Below are 16,949 nucleotides of genomic sequence, written 5' to 3'. Positions count from 1 at the left end.
GTGCGATGACATTTTAAAGACGTAGATAGGCTGCTTCTAGCTGATGACCAGCTCTCCACGTCCAGCCAGCTAACGTTTGCGAACTATTTGATTGGTTCCCGACGTGCCCGTTTAGTTTCTGCTCGGTGTGGCTAAACTGGCCTACGGTCACCAATGTCATTCCATTCAATGAAAAGAAAGCATTGTCAAAATCGATCACTCGAAATTGACTCGAAATTTACTTATCTTTGACGCACAAGTTAACTATATGTATAAGCGCCGGGGCCTTGTTCCACAAAGCGATTTTAGCGCTAAGATCACCTGAAGTGCGTAACTACTTCATACACTTAATGTGATTTTAGCGCTAAGATTGCTTCGTGGATCGGGGCCTTGGGCCGTAACTTGGTTTTAGTTGGGAAAGGCGTTTAAATGTATTTCGAAACTGTTTTTGAGGATATCTATGGAATAGAATACTACATTTCTGTCCGTTGGATACCATTTATCTTACAACTCGTTGTTTAAAAACGTATCAAACTCGCTTTCGCTCGTTAGATGCATTTTAAGATAACTCGTTGTGAGATAAATGGTATCTAACGGCCACTGTATTATTCTCTATATATTTCATGCCAGAACATACACTGGCAGTTATAGGTGTAAACTGTCACAATAGTAACACGAACAGTGAATTATTAATGAGTTATTAAACTGCTTTCGTCTGCTCTAACCACACTGGCACAGATAAGTTGGAAAAAAAATGTTTTATTTAACGACGCACTCAACACATTTTATTTACGGTTATATGGAAGGAAGGAAGGAAATGTTTTATTTAACGACGAACTCAACACATTTTATTTACGGTTATATGGCGTCAGACAAATTGTTAAGGACCACACAGATATTGAGAGAGGAAACTTGCTGTCGTCACTTCATGGATTACTCTTTTCGATTAGAAGCAAGGGATTTTTTATATGCACCATCCCACAGACAGGGTAATACATACCACGGCCTTTGATATACCAGTCGTTGTGCACTGGCTGGAGCGAGAAATAGCGCAATTGGCTCACTGATGGGGTTATATGGCGTCAGACAAATGGTTAAGGACTACACAGATATTGAGACAGGAAACCCGCTGTCATCACTTCATGGGCTACTCTTTTCGATTAGAAGCAAGGGATCTTTTATATGCACCATCCCACAGACGGGGTAATACATACCACGACCTTTGATACACCAGTCGTGGTGCACTGGCTGAAGCGAGAAATGGCGCAATTGGCCCACTGATGGGGATCGATCCCAAACCGACCGCGCATCAAGCGAACGCTTTACCACTGGGCTACGTCCCGCCTCTGGATGTATTACTATTAATGAAACAACTAAAGTTACAGTGAACAAAGATACCCAGACTCCCGGAATCTGGCGTTAAACCACGTTATAGAAAACCACCAACATGCCATCACAAAGAGTTGTCAAGGCCAAAGGGATTATAAATATGATTCAAGTTGGGTAAATGCATTACAGAGAATAAGAGTTCGTTTGATGCGCTGTACCACTGGGCTCGCCCCCACAGTTGAGTTTACCAGTCGACCAACCCACGATGTCCGTCTGAAGCAAGTGAAATCCTCATTATCTTTGTCATGCCAGGATTGCAATAACAAGACTGTGTGGATGACATCTGCACTGTTTACTTTACTGATTGCTTTTTGACAGAAAAAAATGTTACAATAACAAAGTGTGGGGGGGGGGGGGGGGGGATCACTTCTTGTCTGCAGTTTTGTCCTGCTTCATTCAGTCACTTGACCAAGAAGTCGCACATTTCTATAGTAGGCTTAACAGTTGATTGGAATAGCTAATACCTCAAATTAATAATTGCCAATAACGTCAGAGCTTAGGCGGCAATATATATATATATATATATATATATATATATATATATATATATATATATATATATACTCTTCAAAAAAAGAAACGCAAAAGGGTACAAATGGGTTATAACTCCGATTTTATGTTTCCTACCGGTTCATGTTTTGTGAATATAAGGTCATTGCATGTCCCAAACACATTCCCACGGTTACATTCGATAAAACGCAGCTACTGTACAATAAAGTTCCAAAATGTGAATATTCGCAAAAACGCAGCCACGTGCAAACCATGTCACCACTGCACGTGCGTTGTCTGCACGTGCAACATGAACACCGACAGTATAAAAGTGCAGGGTGTTCGCTTGCCTGGCCTCTGTATCTGGCCGACAGTTGACAATCCAGGACATGCCACGTCTCAGTGAACCGCAGAGAAACAATGCCATCGGCCGACTAGACGCAGGCGAATCCAGAACGGCCGTTGCCAGGGCATTCCATGTGTCCCCAAGCACCATCTCCAGACTGTGGGACCGTTACCAGCAACATGGATCAACACGTGACCTCCCTAGATCCGGTCGACCACGGGTCACTACCCCCGGGCAGGACCGCTACATCCGGGTACGCCACCTTCGGGAACGATTGACTACTGCCACCTCCACAGCCGCAGCAATACCAGGTTTGCGCAGGATATCCGACCAGACCGTACGGAACCGCCTACGTGAGGTAGGAATTCGTGCCAGACGTCCAGTTCGAGGTGTCATCTTAACACCACAACACCGTCGACTCCGACTGCAGTGGTGCCAGATTCATCGACAATGGCCTCAACTGCGATGGAGACAGGTGTGGTTCAGTGACGAGTCCCGATTTCTGCTCCGACGTCATGATGGAAGATGTCGCGTGTATAGGCGTCGTGGTGAACGTTATGCGGCAAACTGCGTGCAGGAAGTGGACAGATTCGGCGGGGGTAGTGTCATGGTGTGGGCAGCCGTCTCACACACTGGCAGAACTGACCTGGTCCACGTGCAGGGCAACCTGAATGCACAGGGCTACATTGACCAGATCCTCCGGCCACACATCGTTCCAGTTATGGCCAACGCCAACGCAGTGTTCCAACATGACAACGCCAGGCCTCACACAGCACGTCTCACAACGGCTTTCCTACAGAACAACAACATTAATGTCCTTCCTTGGCCATCGATATCACCGGATTTGAACCCAATTGAGCATCTATGGGACGAGTTGGACCGACGCCTCCGACAGCGACAACCACAGCCCCAGACCCTGCCCGAGCTGGCAGCAGCCTTGCAGGCCGAGTGGGCCACCATCCCCCGGGACGTCATCCGTACTCTGGTTGCTTCAATGGGCAGGCGGTGCCAGGCAGTTGTCAACACACGCGGAGGCCACACCCGGTATTGACTCCAGATGACCTTGACCTTGGTGGTGTGTCCTATCACTTACTCACAATGGACTAGAGTGAATTGTGAACAATCCTGCAACATTTGGTAATTATCGGACTCACCATTCAATAATTAAATCAATTCTCCAAATGTTACGACAATGTGGTTTTGCGTTTCTTCTTTTGAAGAGTAATATATATATATATATATTTCCTTCCAGCCAGTGCACTACATGGTATATCAAAGGCCGTGGTATGTGCTATCCTATCTGTGGAATGGTGCATATAAAAGATCCCTTGCTACTAATGGAAAAAATGTAGCGGGATTCCTCTCTAAGACTATATGTCAAAATTACAAAATGTTTGACATCCAATAGCCGATGATTAATAAATCAATGTCCTCTAGTGGTGTCGTTAAACAAAATAAAAATTTTTTAACGGAAATTTAGATATAACGACAAAGTGGCCATGGTACGAACGTGGTCGTTGTAACTAGGTCTGACTATATATATATATATTATATATATATATATATATATATATATATATATATATATATATATATATATATATATATATATATATATATATATATATATATATTGAACAAAATAAGAAACTTCCGCTAACTTTGCTTGAACATAACTTGATGAAAACAAACCGGGGGAATAATCGTTATATATGAGTTTAAAGAGTGTTCCATGATGCATCGTTTGGTGCAAAAATCATGGCCATAGGTTAACAGAAACTGGGAGAAATTTTGACCAAGTGTGGTAGGGGTTAAAAAAAAAAAAAAACCCACTTAATAACGGGTATGACCACCTCTTGAATTGACCACTGCAGTGCATCGCAGGCGCATAGAATTGACTAAAGTGTTGATTTCTGCCTGTGGAATATTGTTCCATTCCTGAATGAGCGTTTGACGAAGTTCGTTGACGTTAGCGGGTGGGTTGGGACGAAGCCTCAATCGTCTGTTCAGACTATCCCAGACATGCTCGATGGGGTTGAGATCAGGACTTTTAGCGGGCCAGTCATCAATGAAATCAATGTTATTTGTCCTAAGAAAATTTACAGTGTCTCTAGCTGTATGAGAGGTGGCATTATCATGCTGAAAAATAGAGATGTTGGCGTTGTTATGGAACAGAGGAATGACGTGATGAGCGAGAATGTCATCGCGGTAACGTTGAGCATTTAAATTGCCATCAATGACGACTAGTGGTGAACGATAACCATGGGCAATGGCTGCCCAGACCATGACACAACCCCCACCCCCCGAAACGATCTCGTTCAAGAACACAACAGTCAGCATAGCGTTCATTTCTCCTACGGTAGACGCGCACCCTGCCATCACCACGTTGTAAAGAAAATCTGGATTCATCCGAAAAACAGAACACAGTTTGCCCACTGATTCGGTTATTATGAAGCCCAGGTGTGTTAGCAGCAGTAGCAGTGGCAGTTTGGAATCGATTGCGCAAATGCGTGTTCATGATATAGCGGTCTTGACCACGCGTTGTAACACGCGGACGTCCACGACGTGTCAAGTCGTTGGTGCTTCCTGTCGTTCGAAATCTTACGCGAAGATTTCGTATCGCTCGACTAGAACTCCCAACATGCCTTGCAACGTCTTCTGTCGACATGCCAGCATCAAGCATGCCAATCGCCCGTTCGCGTAAATTATTGGGTATTGGCATACTAAAAATGCTACAATGTAACAAACGTTAATATTTTTTACAAATTTTGAAGCGTTTTCGTTCACTTGACAACAATGTCAGTAAGACAAAACAAATTGACCGAATACTACACGGGACATGTCGAACCATGCATGCACGTGCACATTGAATTTCACGTTGTCGACGATTAACAGTGCAAAAATAATCGATAAAATTAATGAATCCTGATAATACAGCTCAAGGCTAATACTACCTATATAATTTCATTACACAATGAATTCTTTAACACAACAAATACTATATGCACAAATCGGAAGTTTCTTTTTTAGTTCAGTATATATATATTTATTTTTTTTCCCTTAAAGGGACACACCCTAGTTACGGCTAGTTGTTAACCATTACGGCGTTGTTTTTCGCTATTAAACCCATTTTTTCACAAATAAAATTGCACTTTACTTACCGTTTATAATTTAGAATATACATTTCCATTCACCTGAAGTGTTTTTTGGTAATCCTGGTTTTTGTAATACCACAAATAAAAATTTCCAGTGTCGTTTATTGTGGAAGTTTAGTGGACATTGTGTTCGCTAGCTGTAAACGCTAGTATAATACACGTTTGCAAGTTATAAGAAAGGCAACTTTCGGTGTCACATGAACAGTACATATTTTTGTGTCATTTTTGTTTAATATTATGACAATATATCGTCCGAAAGTAAATATCTTTGAAAATGTTTCAAGCGGAAACACCCCTGCAGCACCATCTGTTAGAGGTGGACACCCCTCCCACAACCACCTTCTCCGCCGCCCCACAACCACCCTCTCCGTTGTCCCTGTGTCAAATTCCTTCCAATCGCATACACAACTTAATATCAATGTTCTTCGCTATTCAACTTCAGAAAGTGGCACGTGCCTTTTTTTCCCTTTTTTTTTTGGGGGGGGGGTTGTTGTTTTTGGAAGGAGTGATCACCCGATTATAAGAGAACAATTTCATAACATTTGTATGTATGCATGCATCTTACAATATATTTAAGAAAACAATATCATAGCATTTGTATGTATGCATGCATCTTACAATATATTTAAGAAAATAATATCATAGCATTTGTACAGGTTTTATAACATTTGTATTTATGCATGCATCCGTACCGGCCTCGGTGGCGTCGTGGTTAGGCCATCGGTCTACAGGCTGGTAGGTACTGGGTTCGGATCCCAGTCGAGGCATGGGATTTTTAATCCAGATACCAACTCCAAACCCTGAGAGTGTTCCGCAAGGCTCAGTGGGTAGGTGTAAACCACTTGCACCGACCAGTGATCCATAACTGGTTCAACAAAGGCCATGCTTTGTGCTATCCTGCCTGTGGGAAGCGCAAATAAAAAATCCTTTGCTGCTAATCGGAAGAGTAGCCCATGTAGTGGCGACAGCGGGTTTCCTCTCAAAATCTGTGTGGTCCTTAACCATATGTCTGACGCCATATAACCGTAAAATAATGTGTTGAGTGCGTCGTTAAATAAAACATTTCTTTCTTTCTTTCTTTATGCATGCATCCATCATATTAGTCTTTAATAAAACGGTTGTATTACTTATTAGTATTTATGCAAGAAAACGATAATATCAATATCTATTGATACCGTGGTGTGGATCGTAAAAGGGGTTGTTTCCAATTGCCAATATTTTCTCGAGGGTGCAAATCTTTATGCAGCTTTATACACTGATGTAAATAAAGAACAACATATTTTTTAATGTACTTTTCATCCTTATTTATACTGCTGTTGCTGTCTCTCTCTCTCTCTCTCTCTCTCTCTCTCTCTCTCTCTCTCTCTCTCTCTCTCTCTCTCTCACACCCTATGCGTGTGTGTATGTGTGTGTATCCCTCGCTCCCTCCCACCCTATCTCTATCTCTCTCCCTCGCTCCCTCCCACCTTCTCTCGCTCTCTCTCTCTCTCTGTCTTTCTTCCGCTCTCTCTTCCCTCGCTCCCTCCTACCCCCCTCCCTCCCTCTCTCTCTCTCTCTCTCTCTCTCTCTCTCTCTCTCTCTCTCTCTCTCTCTCTCTCTCTCTCTCTCTCTCTCTCTCTCTCTCTCTCTCTCTCTCTCTCTCTCTCTCTCTCTCTCTCTCTCTCTATTTTTCCTCTCTTTTTTCAATCTCAAAACCAATATTCTGCAAGCAAAAGGGTGGCAGAAACAAAAATACTTCTAGACGTAATACGGTAACGTGTCAAAGTCCATTTGCATTCGTTGTGCGCATTAGTTTATTGACTTCAGTCGGCTTTCATTTCAGCAGTAATCTGTTCAACGTTAACTGGTTCATTTTACAGTAGTTACTTAGCACTCTAAGTCAATCACAGTAAGGCCCGAAGAAAGTGATGTAAATGGACTTCAAAGTAAACGAAAAAAACAGCAAACAAAAAACGAGTTATATGTTGTCATATCATTATCTTGTGCTCGCACCCCCCCCCCCCCCACTCTCTCTCTCTCTCTCGCTCTCTCTCTCTCTCTCTCTCTCTCTCTCTCTCTCTCTCTCTCTCTCTCTCTCTTCTCTATTCAACTTCTACCTATCTCGTCTCTCTCTCTCTCTCTCTCTCTTCACCAGGCTCAAAGGGGGGAAGAAAAGAAGGGAACCGGGACTTCAGAGATAAACGGAGAAGGCAGCACAAAGGGAGAGGTAAAGAACATCTGCGAAAAACTCTCTCTCTCTCTCTCTGAATCTCTCTCTCTCTCTCTATTCCACCTTCTACCTCTCTCGTTCTCACCAGTGCTACATGGTATGTATTATTCTGTCTGTGGGATGGTGCATATAAAAGATCCCTTGCTACTAATCGAAAAGAGTGTGTCCGACGACATATAACCGTAAATAAAATGTGTTGAGTGCGTCGTTAAATAAAACATTTCCCATTCCTTGTGTCTGCACAGTAATATTTCTTTCTTTTTTAAAATCTTTTTTTTTATTCAACATGACAGGAGCGTTTCTAGCATGACTGCTAACAAGTTTGTTATGTATTGCTGTCACAGTGATTTAGATCTGTTTTTAAAAGTTAACTTTTGTAACATATATTAATTAGCCTGACCTTGTTGCCAAAAATAGATGTTTTGGCAGGGCTAGGGGAGAAAGGTGTTAAATTGAAAAAAACCCTGACTTTTGATCAACTGTACTGGGATTACCTTTCAACTAAACAATTTATATATTTTATAATCCCCATCCCCATACCCCCCCCCCCCCCCCCCCCCCCCCCCCCCCCCCTTAAGTTGTACTCGGTACCCTGGATAGGATTAGGCCTACAGAAAATAATTTAATGTGGATTTCTTCACTCTGTAATGAGTGTTTAATTTGCTTGGCATGCGTCTTGTAATACGACTTTCATAGTTGCTGAGCACGTTTTCGTGGTGGAAAACCACTTACGAACATCCAATATGGCGGAAATCCAATATGGCGGCGTAAGTAAAATTCAATATGGCGGACACAAATAAGCATAATATTATTTGAAATAACACGTAGCTTGTAATACATGTATATCGTTTTGTTAAGTCTCTAAATACATTTCTGGGGTTTAAAGTATATTTTGACATTTTACCATATACCGTAATCAAAGATGGCTGCCCAATAGGCCTACAAGACTATACGGCAATGGACTGAGAATCACGAATTACTTCAAACATAAACAGAATTAATCATTTCTTGACACCAGTACAGCAAACCTTGAGCAAATTTTAGTCTAATAAAGTGTTAACGCTTCATTGAACTAATTTAGATTGACATCAGTTTTACAACCAACGCTATCCTGGGGTGGGTTTTTGTTTATAGTCTTTCTTTAGACGGAAAATGTCACTTGTCTTAGAGACTGAAAGTCTGATGACTGTCACATAAATCTGAACGACAAAAGCGTTATCCGCGATCAAGACCGTATCTCTACACAACGCAGAGTCGAATGGGTATTTGGCAAAATGGTTGCTTCTAGTTCCTCGTCTATACGTCAGCCACTATCGAGGAGATACATTCCTAGACAATGCATTCTTCGTGAAGACTTCAAGGTACATTCGGTCTGTCATTGTAGAATCTTCAGTGCTTAAGTCGTCTTCGCATTAGGGGGGTAGGAACCGCACCCCACCAACTCAGCCACACCATTTGAAGGCGAAAATGTGTTGTTGTTATTTGTTTTTATATATTTTGGATGGGGGTCCTACTCTACAAATATGGCTTGTGTCTCCTCCCCCTCCTATCACTAAAGTAGGCTCCTTACAATAGAGTGTGCCCCCCCCCCCCCTCCATAACAGTTAAAAGTTTGTTTTGTTTAACGACACCACTAGAGCACATTGATTTATTAATCATCGGCTATTGGATGTCAAACATTTGGTAATTGTGACATATAGTCTTAGAGAGGAAACCCGCTACATGTTTCCATTAGTAGCAAGGGATCTTTTATATGCACCATCCCACAGACAGGATAGCACATACCACGGTCTTTGATATACCAGTTGTGGAGAAATTAGTTCAGATGTAACCAAGGTTTTTGCAATGTTGCAAAAATGTCTTTGGTTTCGGAGCATATGACGACTCATCAGCACACGCTCTCTCACACATGCACCCTATGAAACTCGGTAAAGAAGGTTTGTTTTGTTTAACGACACCACTAAAGCACATTGATTTATTAATCATCGGCTATTGGATGTCATACATTTGGTAATTTTTACATAGTTTTAGAGAAAAAACGCGCTACATTTTTTCGATTAGTAGCAAGGGGGGGGGGGGGGGGGGGGGGGGTTTTATATGCACCATCCTATAGACCTACCTCGGCCTTTGATATACCAGTTGTGGTGCACTGGTTGGAACGAGAAATAACCCAAATGTGTCCTCCTACTGCTGGCATCGATCCTAGACAGAACGCGCATTAGGCGAGCGCTTTACCACTGGGATACATCCCGCCTCTTGCGGGGGGGGGGGGGGGGGGGGGGGGCGGACGAAGATGTATTGCAAGCTATATGTTCAAATATGACTGTGTCAGCCATATTGAGTTTTATACCGCCAATCTTGGATTTTCCAAAGTCGTTATAGGGGCCTACATCACAAGATCGTGCTCGGCGACCTTTAAAACCCTATACATAATAAATATATTACAAGAAAAACGATCATCATAGAGAGAAACATTCACATATTCCGTACACGGGGGACCCTGCACAAATTCAGGGGGTATGTACAACAGCTGAACACGATTAGCAACTATAATGTAATGCGCAAGGCCGTTTAAATAGTTTCTCATCGTTCTGACCGTTTCTTCTTTTTGGAGTTGTACTGCCGACGGCTTCTTTGTACTTGACCGATGCCCCATTTCGTAAGAATCCTTTTACACTCAGGTCCAGTCGACTACCATACACACATTATTAAATATTGCGTACAAAGATGAATTCCACAAATACAATCATAATGGAGGCCGCCATATTTGTTACTCACAAATGGCTATAAACGCGGCCGCCGTATATATATTCTCGGCTAATGAGGGCTGGTCGTATGATGGGTAGGGGGAGCCTGGTGTAGGGCCAACACACCCTATTTAAACTTTCCTGTCAAACATATGCAAACAATAATTACAGAACATGTTATGTTATGTCGAGTTATATTAGGAAAGATCGTTTAATTCTGTTTGATAATCGGTTATAAAGTAAATAGACTGATTAAACAGCCTACAGGTTTGCAGTGAAAGAAATGCTGCGTTTAAAATCCAACAAATGTTACTATAATAATTAATAAATTAAATAAAGATTATATTTTAGAATTGAAATTTGTTTGGTGCAAATTCAGTCACAATTTGAAACGTTCGTAAGTTACTTCTCATGTGTTTTTTTCAGTTCTAGATTAGAGCCTGTAGTATACAATAAAATAAAATAAATTTTGTTGATTCACGATTATGAAAGGTAATTCTGTATTTTGAGATAGTACAGACTATCAAAAGTGATTAATACATCCCCTCGGGCAGATTCACGGAGTTATTTCAAAACCATGTACATGCATACCAGTGTCTTTCGCGTAGGTGAGAGGCAATTCCCAAAGAAGGGGTGCTTCAATTACATTGGGGGAGGGAAATATGCTAGAGAAAAATACTTAAAGGATTTGTCCAGAGTTTGCTGACATTATAAAAGTTTATTTCACTTCTAAATATACTTGTATGTATACATGTTCGCACATACAACATTATTGGAAGGCAACAGCTAGCCTGGGCTTCTAAAATCATGTAGGTAACCAGAAACGCCTTGTATATACAAACTGATATTTTAAAGAGGAAAATGTACTTTATACGTAATTTTAGTCATCAAAAATGCTCTGTCAGTCGGAAACTTGTTACTATAGCAACAAACTCAGGACAGTATCTCTAAGTGTGAACAGCTTTTAAATTAAAGTATTTAATATTTTTGCTGTTTTATATCTATTTTGAATACAACAATATTCCGCTTTAACAGCTATGTGGTATTAACCGAGTCTATATACAATGTTTATATACAATATGCTTTGAATTGTTATTATACATATCTTGGCAGTTCGTTTTTGTATATCACATTCTGCCACAGGTCGTTGAAAAGGAATGGCAGTGGCTTGCGCGTGCGCGTTAGTTCTAACCGGATATCCGGACTAAGAGTCAGGTGTTTGGACTCGCACCTTCTGAAAAACATGAACGACTTTCCTTGTGTGTACTTCCACTTCTCCATGATGTTGATGACGTCAGACCCGTCCACTGAGACGCTGTCACAGTCGGAGTTGCCGTCTTCCACGTACATAGAACGGAAGGTAGCAAACGGAAATCGTCTGCTGGATTCGTGAAACTGGAGATCTGAGACTATGAGTTCAGTTTTGTCCAGTTTGGAGACCAGTGTTAGTTTTGCGGTTTCCCCATTTATGTAATGCAGTGTCATTTCACGAGAAACTGTGCTAATATCTACTTGGTGAATACCAGCAGAAGGCCTCAGGAGGTTAGGGTTGGAGGTTCCAACCACGACAGACGATCCGAAAGGAATCCAGTCTAAACCGGAAGGAGGTAGTGGCAGAAGGCGCACGTTTCCGTCCTGGTAAAGAACAAACACCTGCGCGAAACCGTCTGCCCACGGAACGGGAAGCGATACTCTAAAGAAATGCACGTTATAGAAAACCTTGTTACTGTTCTGCAGCCACAGGGTCATGGACTCCGGGGCCCTCCACCAGAAATCCACCTTAACTGCTTCTATTATGAGATCGTCACTGTGGTAGACGGGGAATATCTTATCAGGTTTCAAAGGACGTCTCTCCAACCTGATTTCTTCAATAAGCAGCGGAGTGGCCGACACGGTATGCACTGAAATAGTTATTACGTTTTCAGTGTTGTCCGACCATGTAAAATCGGGAATCGTCCATGTACATTCGCGTTTTCCTGGCATTAATGCAGTTCCATTGAGGTAGGAAAGTCTTTTGCTTCGTCCTCTGTAGGTACCCAACAATATTACTGTAGTATACACCGCCTTGATTTTTAACCTCAAGACCGAGCCAATTTCTGCATCGATGTGCCCGTTTGATCTTCCTTGCAGAGTAAACAAAATGCGAATACTATGAACCGATCCAAAGAGTCTAGGTTGTCTGAAGATGTTCAATGTAGCAGAATTCGAATTTTAAAGTAACATTTTTATTGGTGATGTTGAGGTTGATAAAATTCCAATAATGCGGGGATAGGAAAGGACATCCAGTAGTATTCTGGTCTCGTCTGTTGGCAAACGACTTGTACATTGGTAATGTTGCCGACAGTTTGTATTCTTCTATATCATCAAGATATAGTGGTACCTTAACGTTATCTTCTTCGGCGCACTGGGTTGGATAACTTCTTTGAGATATCACTGCTTCCCTGAAGACACTGGCGCTTGGTTGGGACTTCCGGTAAGGTAGATTACTCGAGCACTGGAGTTTACAATTGAACATGTCTTGTGTTAACTTGTCGTCTGCTATATCAAGAGTTACTGAATCAAGTTCAACACCGTCGGATTCGTGAACGATTATTTTAAAAATATGCCACCCTTTTTCCAAAATGGTCGATCCGAGTTTACTGCTTGACGAAAATATATTCCAGTTATCGCCCTTCGTAGATGGCGCATTCGTGATGACGATTCCCACTTCGATGTCGTTCAGGAACACGGAGCAGATGTCTGCATCGTTTCCGTTCGAGTAGCGAAAATCAGTTATCGTCACAGACGTTTTTTTTCTCAGACAAAAGTAAAAGGAAATGCTGTCGCCGTTTTTCAAAAACACCGTTTTCTTTTGGGATGCGTTCGAGCGCGAGTGCTCCAGATGCGCACCGCGTGCAGAGGATGCCTGGAATGAATACTTCCTGCCAAAGCCACTTTGACAAAGGGCAACGAACAGAACAGCTCTAAAAACGAACTCTGTACCAGTCATATTCGCGATAGTTGTGTGGGTTTAAAACACGGATTTTTCATTCACGGTAGTTTTAATTTACTCCGCTCGCGTGACCTCTCTCCGCTTTTGAAGTAAAAAAGTCCAACTTGCTAATACTGACCCCTATGCACGTGATCCTGTTACAAATAAACGTTTTTTGTTTTTTTTAACCGACTTGAACTCAGGTTGATATTCTTTAGAAGTGGTCGCGTAGCCTAGTTAAAACGAGTCTTCTTCGTTGGGTGTATATCTCGATGATTTATGTTTTGTTACGCGGACGCTTAGCAACTCGTGCTCGGCTGTATATCGCAAGGTTAGACTAATAAAATAGCTGTAAACTACTACAGGTGAACCGTTTACACTCGCAATTACATCGCTGGATTAGCCATTACACAGTAGCATCTTGATTTAGGCCTATAATCCTTCCCACAAAGAACACCTGTTTTTTCATACTATGGAATTTACTAAAAGTTATTTATTTCTGAGCTACTGGAAATGTGTAAGTCGTTGTGATAATAGCGCAGTGTTTTCCATTGGCCCAATAGTCAGTTTCAGAGTTGGTCTCATTAGTAAATTGTTCATTTTATGTTTGAAGTTCATTCTAATGAATTTTTTCCAAGGAATCCGATGGAGCAAACCGATTTTTTTTTTATCAAATGAGCCCAACATGACAACCCCCTTCCCCCAGGTTCTCAGTTATTTGTTAGGGGGTCAGCTTCACATATATATTTAAATATTGGTAAATAATTTTTAGAAATCCAAGATGGCCACCATATTGATGAAATGTTTTAATGGGTTCACCCAAAATAAAAACCCTTAATGTTTTTATCTTGTACAGGTAAAAGTCTGGTTTTGAGGGGTATCCGGTTTACAGAGGTTTCAGTACTGAGGTAAACCGTTTGTTGGTTGGTGTTCTCTACTGATATAGTAAGATATAGTAACTATTAAAACTGCCCAAAAAAAACCAGGTACACTTTCAAACTTTTGAATTATTTTAAGTTTATCATCAAGTGATAATTCAACATGGTGGCGTTTTGCTGGACGTTCCGACATGACCAAAGTAAATACTAAAATGGAACACTGTTGACAAATTTTCCATCAAACCAAGCTAAACAATTGTACTCTTGGTCACTCTTTATTTTGTTAAATAAAATTTGCAAAGATAAAAAAAAAAAAAAAAAAAAAAAAAAAAAAGGTTCAAACAATTGGAAAAATGAATTAAATTCCTAGTTGCTTTGCCGTTCATTGCGGTAATCATGGTAACTGAATAACTCATGTCACAATGAAAACTGAGCTCATATCAATTATTCGTATTAGTTAATCTAACTTTGTACTACAACTACTACTACTCTAGAATAAACTACTACTACACTACTGTGTTACAGTTATTATCCAGTTATATTATACAAGTAAAGCATGTATTATGTATTAATGTTATTATTTCATCCTCCTGTAATCTTGTCACGTTTATTATTCATTATGCACATCAACGTGATATTGGAGCACGCGCTGAGTGTAATAAAGTTCTGCGTACTAATCACTGTTATCGAGCTGATGTAGCTATGGGGATTCAAATTCGTAAGTAATGCAGTAATGATTGCTCGGAATGCGCTCATACCGTCCGCAATCACGTTATCGGCTGAGTGGGTATTCAAAGTATAATTACAGGTAATGCAGTAATGATTGACGTCAGTGTGACCGTCCGGTTTTCTGAGGTAAAATTTGCATTAAAGGAACACAATGGGACAGGATAATTTTGTCTGGTGCAGTTTAGAGGGGTTTCCGGTTTAGAGGAGTAAATTTTAGTGTTAAAAGATACGCAAATCACGGGACCGTGTAAAACGTCCGGTTTTGAGAGAATTCCGGTTTACAGAGGGTCCGGTTTTGAGGGGTTTCACTGTATATGTATTGTCATAATATTTTAACAGGTGGATAATCAGATTGGAAATGACCCAAAATGGCTGTCATAAATACATGTAGAGAAATGTTATCAGATATGGCATCTAATAATATTATACAGACTTGGTAAAACATGTTAACAAAGAAACATGATACCTAGACTCAGTGTGTTAAAATTATGAACGTATTTTGATATTTTTATCGGAAAATAGTTGATGATTGGCATAATTCATGTGGACATTTATCAATGATCTAGTAGTAGTTTCATAAATTATAATAATGAATTCTGTGGGGGGGGGGGGGTGGGGGGGGTTGGGGTAAGGGGACCGATGAACTATTTGATTAATAAATTATGGAAATGGTTTTTATTGGGGGAGGTGTTTTTTTGTGTGTGTGGGGTTTTTTTGAGGGTTTTTTTTGGGGGGTGGGGTTTAACCTGCACTTTTTTTCTTGTAAATATAGGGGGTAAAATGTTAAATAACGTATACGCTAATGCAACAATTAAAGCACTTCTAAGATCAACTTTAGATATATTTCTGTTTAGATAAGACTTCACATACGATGCCCCTCATTCAGCTCCAGAATGAATAAACTTGTTTTGTCACCTTGTCAGCAGACGCGAATAGTTCTAACAATTTGGAAAGTGAGAATGGTTCTCCAAAGATTGCCCTTTAAAGACTGAACGAGGAACAGGCATCAGATACACTTGATACCATAGTAAACAATCGATACCATGGAGGAATGGCTACATGGATGCACTCATCGCTGAAATGTGGATCTCCTAAATACGGTCCACTTGAAACATACAAAAAAAAATGGGGAAGGATTCCTTGAAACAGTTTACCAGTTCCTATTATGGTGTATTGGTTTTAACTGCCAAATCTTTGACCAAAACATGAGTTAATTTTTATGTAGAGATGAGAAATATTCAAAAGCTCTGACTCCCTGCTGTTTATTAGTAACTCTTGAATGAAGAACGTCAATGTCTTTCTGAGTGGTGATAGACATGTATGAAAATACCAGTGGATTAGATCATGGAAATACCCATCCACAGATTCTCTAAGAAGACAGGTGGTCTATTGAGTTTGTGCTAGTGAATGAGAGATGTACATAAATAATTACTTGGCTGCACTTAACAACATTTTGAGAAATGCACAAAAGCAGCAAGTATATTGAACTTGGTGCAAAACGAATGCAGAACAAATGCGAATCACGAAGAATTTCACTTCTGAGTCGCAACAACAATCTGTAACGGTATTCTACAGAAAAATAAAATACAATGATCGTGTTGAGAAATAACAAGTAACATTTAACAAATTCACAGAAAAGAAAAAAATAGACAAAGGGATAATTAGTTGCTATAATTTTTGCTGATTTTTGATGAGAAAAAACAACAAGACTGGATGTGCGCATTACAATATGGAATGGCTCACCACAAGCAAGCCACAGGCTATTCGTGAAGAGCGATTTGTCCACAGGACATCACCAAAGTCATTGTTAAGAAACAATACCCAGCTTCTTTCCACACAACCACTAACATCGGTTTCACCCAGTATTGTAGATGCTTTGCGAGTAGTATGCATATAATTCCTATCAATTATCTTGCCCCTCCCACTTTTGAATCTTGGGCAGACAGGGTTGTGGACTACCTTAATTCACTTCCAGGTACTACTCTTGATCTTGTTTTTAATGGTTATCATTCAGAAAGGAGACAGCTGTACTTGTCCAAAGAATGACAAAGGTGTGG

At 40.7% G+C, this 16,949-nt stretch overlaps 1 protein-coding gene across 1 annotated transcript; it reads right to left on the bottom strand.

Moving 5' to 3' along the window:
• Window positions 1-10,029: 10,029 nt before the first annotated feature.
• Window positions 10,030-13,427, bottom strand: LOC121378147. Its single transcript, XM_041506249.1, is given in 2 exon segments — window positions 10,030-12,479; window positions 12,481-13,427. Coding segments are annotated over 2 exon segments (1,893 nt in total). The 5' UTR covers window positions 13,304-13,427; the 3' UTR covers window positions 10,030-11,409.
• Between the last annotated feature and the right edge of the window lie 3,522 nt (window positions 13,428-16,949).

Source organism: Gigantopelta aegis, chromosome 7 (genome assembly GCF_016097555.1).
Source record: "Gigantopelta aegis isolate Gae_Host chromosome 7, Gae_host_genome, whole genome shotgun sequence".
NCBI lineage: Eukaryota > Metazoa > Mollusca > Gastropoda > Neomphalida > Peltospiridae > Gigantopelta > Gigantopelta aegis.
The sequence above is the reverse complement of the archived record's forward strand: the minus strand, read 5'-3'. Positions and strand labels throughout refer to the sequence as shown.